At 41.8% G+C, this 12,526-nt stretch overlaps 1 protein-coding gene across 1 annotated transcript in view; it reads left to right on the plus strand.

The window, feature by feature from the left end:
• LOC146859134 (uncharacterized) overlaps positions 1–12,526 on the plus strand; it is a 2,052,335-nt gene that overhangs the window by 166,513 nt on the left and 1,873,296 nt on the right. The window contains exons 18-19 of the mRNA XM_085649806.1: positions 2,821–3,056; positions 5,865–6,078. Coding sequence (XP_085505932.1) covers positions 2,821–3,056; positions 5,865–6,078 — 450 coding nt within the window. The remainder of the gene's footprint in view (positions 1–2,820; positions 3,057–5,864; positions 6,079–12,526) is intronic.

Consider the following 12,526-nt stretch of genomic DNA (forward strand, 5'->3'; position numbering starts at 1 on the left):
GCCCTAGAATGTTTAGGAAGAATATAGGGCAGAAAAGGATAATAGTATCCCTCTGGGAAAGACAAAAGCTATTATCAAAGGGATTGCTATTATGTGTTGTAGTAGAATGTGAAACTGAAATTGCCACTCAAATCGATGCTATATACAGATTTTCAGCACATATAGGCAATTCTACCTAAATATAATTTCAAAAATATCGCGCTACCATAATATGTTGGAAAAATATTGAGTACCAACGTATAGAGAAGGTAATTGAATGTAGATAAGTATAAATGTACCCTTCTTAACTCCTCATCTGCGTATCTTGGATATTTGCCCTGATATTATGCCAAACACACCACAGGTGACGGGGAATGCATGCAATAAATCTAACCATTGGCAGTCCCTTGGGGGAGCATTGCAGCCCATCGTTCTTTTGTCCACTATGCCACCTCTGATTACACCTAGTGATATGCAAATCAGTCTTGGTTCTGCTCCAATAGAAACAGTCCAGCTCAAACTCTGTGGTCCAATACACAAGTAACTCAAGACCTGTTTTGGCCTTATTGGGCCTCTTCAGTCAGATGATTTGCATATGCCTGGGTCTAATATGAGGTAGCATGGTAGGCAAAAGAACGGTGGGTTGGAATGCTAACCTGGGCAATTGCCAGTGGTTTGGTTTAATGCAAGCATTCCTCCCATCACCTTCTGTGTGTTTGATGTAATAGCATAAGTAGCCACGGGTATGCAGAATATTGGTAGAATATACTTGGAGCCAGCCCTGCTTTACAGGTTACAGTATTGATAACTTATGCAAAGTGAGAAAAGTTGTGTATTGCAACATTTGCAGAAATGAAAGGGCCCAGAAATGTATTGAGACAAAGACCTTCAGTGATTAAGTGCAGTGCCAGAGAAATATTATCTCCTTATGAGGCCTCGATTACGAGTCTTTTGTAATTGCATTGTTATTTATCAGACTTCATCGATAATGATACTTTGTGGATGGGGAATAACGTGCAGATGTTGGTGCTTACTGCACCAAAGTCCCCATGGCCCGCTAGTTGCCAAAACAATTCCTCCCACAAAATGTTGGCAAAATGTTTTGAGTGAAAATTCCGACTGTCAGATTTTATAGACAAACTCAGTCTAAACCTGCTACGAACAGTAGTCTGACTGTTTGACATGTCTGGTGGAGCTAGTCTGGGAGCCCTGTAGAATGAGGTGGACGTGCTCTTGACAGACTTCATGACAGCTTGCTGGAAGGCTATTTTAGGACAGTAGAATTCTGAGAGCTCCATTGAAGACCATGGAGCAGCAGCAGGCTATAAACACTACTTTCAATTTCAGTGCAGTAATCTACTACCGCTGACACTCCCTCTCCCCTGCCTATCCAAGGACATGCGGATTGTGAAGGGGACTGAGGGAGGCAGAGGCAAACAGTTCGTCTTGTCCTCTCCTTCCTCCTGTGATTTACAGTGTCACTGGAGCAACAGAGGGATGGAGGGGTGAATTGTCCCCAGCCCCTGTGTCTCCTTGTTTCTTGCCAAATGAAGGAAAGCAGTTTGGCAGAGCTGAGAGAGAATCAGGGGTTGACGTCTGCCTCCTTTCTCTTCTCCTGCTGGCCATGTTTGACAGATACTGTTGTAGCCATGTGTGTCGCAATAACTGTCAAACATAAACTGCAGAGGCTGTGCAAAGCTCAGATGTTTCAGAGCCCTGTGATGTTTTAATCCCCTGTGCCTCCTGGGAGGCTATTTATAATTAGGTCATTCAGCCCATAGTGGGTGGAATGTTCTAATAACCTTGTAGCCAACCCCGGGCTATAAGCGGCTATTAATGCCCCACTCTCTTATTATTGTCCCTCACCTTGGGCTTGGGCCCAGTGACTCTGGAGAGGGCCTTTAATTGTCTTTATAGCCTGCTACAGTGAACTACAAGGCTATATAAAAAATACTGTAGAGTTCATACCTCCATTGAAAACATTGGCCTGGCAGTGGGCTGTAAGTGTTGATATAAGTACACTGTTGTGAACACTCTCTTTACCTAAACATTAGCATCTGCCTTTCCATTTCCACGGCCTCTTCCCAGAATCCGTGGAGTTGTGAAGGAGAGTGTAAGAAAGGCTGATGCTGTGGTCATAGATAGTCAGATTCCCCTTCCTCCTTCAACAGCTCCCACTGTCACTGCTATTCAGTGTCCGCAGGAGGAGCGTGTAGCAAAACATCTGCACCCATGTCTCAGGTCCCTACTTCTCACTCTTCCACACCAAACTGATGTGCCCTCCATTTCCATCTGCCAGGCAGATTGAGGATGAGAAGTTTGGCAGCACCGGAAGAGAGGTAAGTGCTGAGTCTTCGCCGTGCCTCTACCAGTGGCTCTCATAGTAACTAACTGATAATGTTGAGAGGAGTTACACACACCAGTGTGTAACATCTCTACCTAGTGCGTCAGTTCTTGCTGGACCCATGGGCAGAGGGAGTGTGAAAGCCAGCCGCGGCCAATGCAGGTAAGAGCGGTGGGCCGGCTGAGGGGGATTACGTCCCCACCGCTCTTACCTGCTGCGGCTGGTGAAAGCACTGGAAACATAGCAATGTTTTATGGCATTTGTTGTTTTTTAACAAGTTTTGCAGCCTGCTCAATGGGGATATAGCTCCATTATGCACCATTGCTACATCTTGATTATGCACAAAACATTTTTTTTTTATTTGTTCACTTTTGAAATCACCTAATTCAAATGTTAAGAGGCCCCTGGTGTGCTTTAAATCAGTAAAATTGTGGCAAAATCTCAATGGATGTTATTAAATGTTCAAACACTTTTTTTTTATTTCTTGCTGTTCCCAGCTTCTTAAAGATGGTCTTGAGGTTTGTACCTGGAACATGGAAGAGAGTGCAGATTACATTGAACGTCTGACATCATGTATCTGGGTGGATCTTCATACCAACTATAACATAGTGAAGCACAATTATGAGGTCATCCTCGGCCTCACCAGTGCCTGGTACAAGAGAAATCTTGACATCTTCTCCTCGCGAGATTTAAATAAGAGCTACTCTATTGCGGAACTGGTGATAGAGCAAAAGTAAGTCGATATCTACACCGACTCTCAATTTTGGTTAACTTCATAATGACACTGAATGGTATTGCCAATGTTTGTATATGTTTAAATTGTGGCGCTTTTGAATGGAATACCCAAGGAATAATGAAAGGATGGCCTTGTACATTAGTTCTCAGGTCACAATATCCATTTTGTAGCGGAGTAACTGCTGCTGTCTGAATCCATAGTCGCTTTCAGCTCTACAAAATGTTCTGCTCTCAAAGTTGCCCCAACCAGAATCTTTAATGGGTAGTAGAGACTCAGAATTTCTAACTGAACCATTGATAGGTACCTGTGGAACAACATGGTGCAAGGAACAAGACCGTATTTTATGAACTACATATTTTCCTATTATTCTTATCATCACAACAAGTTGCTTACATTATTTTCCATGTCCATATTGCCGCAACTAAAAATAATATTCCTAATTTGGATATTGTTTTTAGTCTATCTTCAAAGGTCCAATGTTAACCTGGTTTACAAAGCCAATGCTTTTTGCTTTTGGCAAGAAAAGCAAATGGAGAGCTGTAATGAAAGAATCAAAAGCAAATGGTGTGGGTTTGAGTACGGTTGTATGACAGTACAACGGAGGGAAATGCATCGCATGCCTTTACCACGCATTTTTTACCACACATGTTTTTACCACGCCTATGCGTTTACAACGCATGCTATTACCACGCATTGTTTTTATTTATAAAAACAATGTATTTGTGGGGAGAGAACCCCCAAATCTCCAAACTTACCTTAAATGTGTGGTAAAGGCATGCGTTGTAAAGGCATGCACGTGGTAAAAGTATTTGCGCTAAAAAATGTGTGGTAAAGGCATAACGTGGTAAAAACCTCTGTGTAAAGGCAGTTTCCCCTTGAGTACTAGGCCTGGAAAAGAAACGTAGAAGCTCTCAATGTCCCTTGAATAGAGTGCTGACTTATCATTCATTACTTATTTGTCTGGCACAAATATCTTTATTGATTCCGGAACATATTATTTGTCATCCATTGGACTCACTTAAACACTTCCAGACACACATTTTCTCTGAAAGAATGATGCTCTATGGGTCGCCCCTGACAGACTTACATCTTCAGTCTCACTTTAGAGATAGGCTCCATGTTGGAGCTTAATCTAGTCTTAGCCTCTCTGATGCACAAACTATTCATGCCTATGGCTTTATGTGACATACATTTTCTGAATTGAAAGACAGCTCTTTTGAAGTTATTTCCTTTTATAGAAGAATCTGACTGTTTTGGGCCCTATCCCTAATGGAGCCCCATATAGTCTTCCACAAAGATAAAGTTGTCCTTCTGTGCTTTCTTTGTTTTTTCGAATAGTCCTTGATAACTTAATAATTCTACCCATTTTCCAACCCCTCCCTATGCTCTTAGGTAGAGCCAATATTGTACCTTGTTCACATTTTTACATCTCTGAAATTTGACCTGCAGGATCAGATCCTGTAGAGTTTCCGAACATCTGTCCATAACGTATGGTGGCTTTTCCTCGGGCTGTAAAGTAGCCAAGGCCACAAGTGGATACTCTTCTTGGTCCCACCTTCATAGACCATCTTGATTTTTCTATGAAACATCATGCTTTTTTCACCAACAAAAGCAGTATTGGTTGTCTTCCATTGACGTGTTTCAATCTTAGACATTTCTAAGGAAAGGAGGTGGTCTACTCTGCATAGTTTGTTAAACCATTACTTACTAGTTGCCTTATACAGAAGTATTTGGCCAGGATGTCATGGTTGGGTACATGCTTGTCCTACCCTTCCTTACTCTTTAAGCTATGATTTAGATTTCAAACCAGACAGGTAGTAGATGACTTGACAACACCATAAGAACAGTTACCATCTTGTTGACTCTGGTGCTCACTGTTCTTGCGCTTCTAGCTTCACAACCCCCAACAAGAATTTCCTCTGAGTAAACGTTCAGGAACTTTGAGCGGAGGGTTGTTGATGCAGGGGTATTGGCAGGGTCCATGTACAATAGTAAGTGCATGGACATGGCTGCATTGAAAGGTTTATGGTAACTACACCCTTGTTCTGGCCTTGCCTGCAGCCAGCAGGCAATTCTAAACAAGTTGTGAAGGAAGGGAGTAAGGACTAAAAGGACTAGAATCAACACCATGGCCATTTCTGCTTGTCCCGTGTGCAACTTCATCTTGCGCAATTAGGGCTAATATATTTGCTACCCGTAGTTGCTAGTGTGCAAGTTTAATCTGTTGTGCATTTGAACTGTAAGGGAGATTTTCATCACAGAGATACCACTACATTTATACATGCAAGTGTTTGTTGTAAATGTTGTCTGGCAAGCAAAAATGATTAACATTATATTGCCTTACCGTAAGGTTGTGACCCACTCTAAAACTGACCACTAATATTGGTTGTTAAAGGCCCTCTACCTCATTATAGACCCTTGCCTGTGGCTTGGGCCTATAACTCCGGTTTAGAGCCTTTAACAACCAGTATACCCCCCTGCAGCGGGCTCTACGGCCATATTATGTCCAGAAAGTTACATTTTTTGTGGTTGTGTACCACATTTCCAGTGGTACCTATCTGGCTTCTTGTCTGAGAACACTGATGCACTCAACTTTATCCTAAACCAGCTACACCTTAAATTTGCTATTTTGGTAGGTTTTGCACTATTTTAATTGCAATTTTGTATGTGTAAAATTCAACTGATTGCAATCCCCAATGACACTGCTGGATTCATTTGTGTGCAAAAAATGGTGTTTATCTGTTCGCCTATACTTGAGCTATGTTTCTGAAATAAAATAACTCTTGCCACTTTTTTCTGTTTAAGAACCCTTGAACATGACTTGGAACGGCAGCTCCTTCCTGATGGGCAGATAATTTACTCTCTTGTACAGAAGTCATTTGAGGCTGTTGGCATCAGTGAGGCCTCCCCTGCCTGGCAGGAGTACATTCAGCACATAGATGTGCTAGTGTTGCAGGGCCTCAAGAAAGTGACAATCACCAGCCTGGCATCCATGTTAAACACGCTGTTGGATTGTGAAGTAAGTATAAAAGCCCAGTTGAGCCTCTTGCTTAACACTCTAATACCTTTTATATTCAGCCTGCATGACAATTTTGTATTGCATCTAGTCTGTGGATTCAATGAATGCTTTATAGTGCGACTTCATGATCATTCACGTAGAATGTCACGTTTGTTTGCACGCTCTGCCACACGTCTATTTAGCGTTTGTTTGCTCCTAGTGATCCAGCGACGCACCAATAACATATACTCCAATGCCATATATTCACCTGGGCCCATCAATGACTCTTACACTCAATTTCCTTGGTTAACCGCTGGGGTTTGTTACTGATCACTTGATCAATAAGTTCTTTCCATTTGGTCGATGAACCACATTATTTGGAACTAGTTGATGGTGATGATGCTCATAACCTTTCTCACAAATAATTCAATAATAATAATGATCACAGACTCGGTAAGTTTTCAAAACCTTTATCTAAAGTTTAAATTGTGAGTGAACTATTCAAATACACCACGGACACCATCAATCATTAGGAAGGATCAGTCAATCCATGTATTCTTGCAATTTAAATAGATTGACGTTGCCTAGGAAGGAGAGGATAGAGACGACAGTACATCAGCATATGTACGAATTTATAGTTACCACAGATGGTGTGAATACCAACCCTCTGGCCAAAGAGCTGGTAAGGGTCTCCTGGGAAAGATCAGGCGACAAAGACTTCAGGACAGGTATTAGGACAGGATAATGGACCTCTCTAGAACCGATGACTCGCCACACTCCTCTCTGACACTCTCTTGCTCCTCGAGATTCTTTTGCAATCTTCTTCTAATTATTTGCTTACGATAAGTAATTATCTATTCGAATCTTCTTCAGCATCTCACAGCATCAGCATCATTAATAACTCCGACAGCATCTCCCCTCTCAGCATTCTATCAGGATCACGCACACTCAACTAACTAAACTACCTTAGTTATACCTTTTGGGAATCATGTACCACCCCCTAAAGTTGCAATGTTGCAAAATTTAGGATTTCGGATTGGACAGGTAAGGGGCGTTTGGTCATCACACCATGATGGCATCGCATTTTCTTTGTTTCCAAACCCACCCCTTTATTAATATTCATTATATTTTATTCCCACCTGAGTTTATTCTCAATTGAAACATTTCTATCATTATGTTCATATGATTTTTATCCACTGTGTTCTCAGCATCCGTGTTTCCCAGGGTTTAGCGGTTGATGACCTTGGATGTGGTCCAATCATTGGATCATCCTTCCAGGGGAGGTAGAGGTTGCTCATGCGCAGACGGGTTTGCTTATTTATTCAGATTGTAGCAAGAAGGCTGAAGATACGAACTAATAAAAGGTCAAAAGAAACAATATTAATTCAAGAAATAAATGGTTTCACTGTATACCACCTACATCTACTCTATTCCCCTTTATTCATTAAGACTTTCCCTGCATTAGCTCTTTAGTAATAAAACGTTTTCTAAATAGCAAAGCAGGTGCCATGCATATGGGTCTTGAAGACGCCAGGTTAGTGCTTACTGCTCATGCGCGAGAAGTTCCCTCTAAAGTTATTACACGTAACATTCCCTGTTAGAGCCGCACTTTTAGTTCGCTATCCGTATTAATAGTTAGTAAACACGTAAGCAAGCTTTACTATATGAACCATGTGACTGTATTGTGCAAAGATTAATCACGAGACATAATTAATAATGTCATGTTAATAAGTTAATGTATAAGCAATGGGGTGACCCTGTGTCCCTCAGAACCTGGGTAGGATTATTACAAGAAAACAATGGTTCCTCCGACTAAGAGAGGAGGTGCTGCAGCGTGAGTCATGATCGCTCGACTTCCATTTCAAAACTCTGTTTGAATTTCCGACGTATCCCACTTATCGGACGCGGTACGCCCGTGGAGAGACCACATTTGATGAGGCGCTCTGTCTTTTGAAACGCAAACAACTGATTGCCAGGCCATCCTATACCACCGGCTAGGTTGCCATCGCTTATCTTAATGTCCTGATGAAGACCCTGCATGACGATTTAATTTCGCATATATTGGGTTGAAACGTCGACGATAACTGCTAGGACCAGTTCAAGACCTGTTTTCCGAATGTATTTTGATTCACTCATGAAACAGCGCCATTGTGTTTTTCCTTGATACTGGCCCTCCTCTTGTATATGATGTACATAGAATGTTTCCTCTGTATTTGATCACTGTACATATCTTGCACAAATTTGTCACTTTGGTCACCTTGTCACTGATTCACTGCTTCACGTTACAGTTTACTTCGTTGGTAACCTTGCGTTACAAGTGATATGGGTGTTTTCATATAAATGCTGAAATTTATATAAAGAACGACATCACACCCTCCAAATCTAGCGTTAACGTGATTTGTACTTGTACTTTTAGTTTGTGTGGTCATTTCATGTTAATAAGTTAAACAAGTGAATTGAATCCAATCAAAATGAGTCCTTGCTCCATCAATCCTCTCTCTGATGGCATCTTATGCCATCATAAACTACCGACCCTAAAACAGATACCAACTTTCAGTACTCTTTAAGCTCCATTTCCATTTCTACTTTCCCCTCTCTCTCATTGTTCTCAAAATATTTCATGTCTTTATAAAGTTTGCCTTTCATTTCTTCCATTTCTATTTTGTTATCTTCCCTCTTTCTTTTCCTTCCTTTTTTATTTACTTCATATTTCCTTGTTCTTCTACAACATTTGCACCAAATAATTATTGTTAATACTATTATTGTCACGCTTACTAGGGGCAAAAATATTTGACCTAAAAGACCTTTCCCTATATTAGTAAACCAGGTCCCTATTGATGTTATACCTTTTGTTAGTCTTTCCTACATGCTGTCTACCTCCAGTGGTTTCAAAATTTCATGAAATTTCGTAATATTCTTGATTTACCCTTTAATTTCTTTACTTTTGTCAGGAATGTAAGTGCAACAATGTTGAACTTTCAACATTCCACAGACTCTACCCTCTTTTGCTAATAGGATATCAAGTGTAAGACGATTTTGCAAAACCATTGATCTGATTCCAACCATTTCTGTATTGATCATTAAAAATCCACCTGCAGTATCAGTCGATAGACGATCAACTACTGTTGATAACTGACAAATTTTGCGTGAATTTAGTATGATTCACACTGCAGGTATTATCGCACTAAATATATCACCTACAATTTCTGAAAAACTAGCCCTTTTTGTTCGTGTTAGTACATTAGAATTTTCATTGTTTCCAGTGATTCTTTTTATATGGTAGATTTTCGGAAATACAATCCCCAGGTAACAGCTTCCATACCATTGTGCAGGTAGCTTAAAATAAGCATTATTACTACACACATAATAAATCCCCGGAAATACTGAATCAGTTCCCCCTTTTAGTCCCCAACTTCCCAAAATTAGGAAGTTATGATCCAATTCACTGGAATACTGTGAAAAATAGAGGACGGAGTTCCTCAGTGGGTCATGGAACTTGAATGAAGGGAATGTATGATGAAAGGTTGGTTGGAATTCCTCAGTGGAGGGGAATTCCTCCTTTCCGAACTAGAGCCCTCAAACACCCAGCAAGCTAGGTGTCATGCTTCATCATATGGGCCTGGTCTTCGTCAGGTCGACGCTGCAATACCTGACGGGCACCCATAAAGGGGCTCTTTAGCGGAGATCTTTTGTTCCTTGCCGTATAGGTGCCGTGGGTGTAAGGGGCCTAGTGTGTGTAGATGTGGAAGTGGAATGTGTAGAGTAAAACGGGGTGGGATTCCTCTAAATAGCTTTATTCAGGGAGGACCCCAGCCTGATTAAAAAGAATAAAGGAGAGGCGACAAACTGGCTATAATGTGTCGGAAACGAGCTCTACTCCTAGGTGGGCGACATGTTTCCCGCCTGATAGTCACAAATGATCTGTGGGGATTCCTCAGGACCGTATGTGAAAAACTATCTACAACTAATGGTGCTGTGTACAACTACATACCATACAATGGTTCTCCGGGAACATTTGCCCACAGGTTAGAAGCCAACCTATAGAGGGAACATTTTGAGAACAAATGTCATATATTATTGCATTAATCATCATGCATCAAACAACAATTCATTAAATACGTCCATGACCTCATAATAGATCAACTAGGGTTTGATCAATGTGACTTGATACTAATAGTTATCAATATGTGAAGGATAAAAATTGTACAGTGCTATGATGGTGTGGTTGAAGCACTTCCGTGACTTAAAATACAATAAAACCAGCAGGAGTGATGAATAAGGCTGTGATGGTGAAACTTAGCAAAACCTCACCTCAACTCTGTAAGATCGTGCTTCATCAATTGCAGCAGGAAAAGGACACATGTAATGTTGTGTCTAAATAAGAAGGAGTTTAAAAGTGGTGATTAGCAGGTAAGTATGAAAACCGCTAACCAACAATTCTTGAGGCCCCGTATGGTCGGCAAACAGAGCCCTGCAGTGGCGCTGGGAGGGCAAGGTGGTGTGTATAGAAGACCATCTGTCCTACTCAGCTAATTGAACTAGCCCCCGTATATCTTAGTCTGGGGCTCAGGCGGTGGCTCGGAAAGCACTGCAGCAGTAGGGTAGCCCAACAAGGTCTGGGCCCATTACTACAATGTGACAGAGGGCCTTCGTGAGCCCATGTGAGTAAGCAGAAGGATTCAATAGTGGTAAGCACTTGGGTAGTGTCACAATAGCACTGTTCACCAACCCTGCTTACCTCTTCTGCTGGTAGGAGACGTGGGATGAATCGTGAAAGCGTATTGAATACTCACCTGCTCCAAGAAGAAGTCCAGTGGTTGACCTACCCTGCACTGCTGCAACCGGGATGGTAATGTTCCTCGGATGTGGGCTGGTTTATATACCTCTCGTAATTGCAATCAGGGGCGATGTGGGCACTCAATCACTTGTGCTGGAGCTAGTCATGCAGTGAACAATCTAGGTGGGCGGAAACAAGGAGTATCATGTCGGACATCTTGGAGTGTCTCCTATGCCTATGCCGGGTTTATCAGTATTTGGCTGAATTTATCAACCCGCCAACAGCCGCTGGTTAATAGTTTGTAAAGCGGGTCTACATGGGAGAAGATAAGGTCGAAGGTGTAATTGGTGTCGCCCATCTTTGAGGGGCTAAGATGTTACCAAAAGTCTGCCTGTAGTAGGATTTTGCCTGGTGAATATTTCATTATTAAAGAAGGCGTTTCTATGATGTCGTCAAAACCCTATCTCGTAGGGGAACGTGTGCTGTTGTGTAACAGGTGGTGTATTATTACTTATTGTTTCCGCTAGCTTGTTATGAGGCTTATATGCTCATCCAAACATTGAGTGCAATGTGTCAAGAGTGTGGGCAAGCGGCTTGGAACTCGCGTGTTAATGTTTGTAAAAGAAGCAGCATATAGACATGTGTTACTAGACATCACTCAGTAGTCATAGTAGCAGGGAACAGGTGCTGGAAAATTAAGTAATCAGCTGTTAGCCAGGGTACCCCACAGGATATCATCATTGAGCCCCTGTTGGTCTGTGCCCAAACGGTGAACCCATCTTTGTTCTATTCTAAAGAGGGTTGAGTTCGTAATAGCAGGGTGGTTTTCTAGTACTACCCAACGTAAACTTTCTGGGGGAGGTTTCTCCTCTTTAAAGTGTGTGTACAATCTTTTTGGCAATGAATGTTGCTTTTGTGTTCCGTTATTCTTGTTTTAACTGCTCTCATAGTCATCCCTACGTAATGTTTGTTACAGGGGCACGTGATAAGATACACACATCTGGTAGTTTTACAGTTTGTGTGTTTTAAAATCTTCCAGGTGAAGGAGTTGTTCCTTGGTGGGTCTTGTTTGAGGGCACGCTGCACACGAGCCACAGGGATAGTGGCCCTGGACTGATGGAAGGTCCCATAGCAATCTTGGTTCGGTGGTGTTTGACGGTTTAGGTCTGGTGTGGATAAGTATGTCCTTGATGTTTCTCGTGCGTTTAAACGCAAACCGAGGTTTGGGGATTTCTAGGGAACCTGTGTTGAGAATCCTCCAATGCTTGTTATTGATCCTCTTTATTTTGTTAGAGTCTGGGGTAAATGAGGGGACACATGTCCGTGTGTCTGAAGTTTCTTTTGGTTTGACCTCCAATAGAGCGTTTCGATGATTATTCCTGGCTCTTTTCATTGATGTGGTTATATGCTCGTGTGGGTACTGTCTATCCAACAGATTCTTAGATAAGCACTCTGCCTCCTTTTTGTAATCCTCAATTGAGCTACAATTTCGCCGGATACGCAGAAATTGACCAAATGGAAGATTATCTCTCAGGGCCCGTGGGTGATGACTACTGTATAGCAATAAGCTGTTTCTGTCTGTAGGTTTTTTGTACACGGTTGTGCTTAACTGCCCATTGTCAAGTTTGATGGTAAGGTCCAAAAAAGGTATACTACTGGGGGAGATGGTGTGTGTGAATTTAAGATACTCAT

The sequence above is a fragment of the Triturus cristatus genome, chromosome 3_2, assembly GCF_964204655.1.
Source record: "Triturus cristatus chromosome 3_2, aTriCri1.1, whole genome shotgun sequence".
NCBI lineage: Eukaryota > Metazoa > Chordata > Amphibia > Caudata > Salamandridae > Triturus > Triturus cristatus.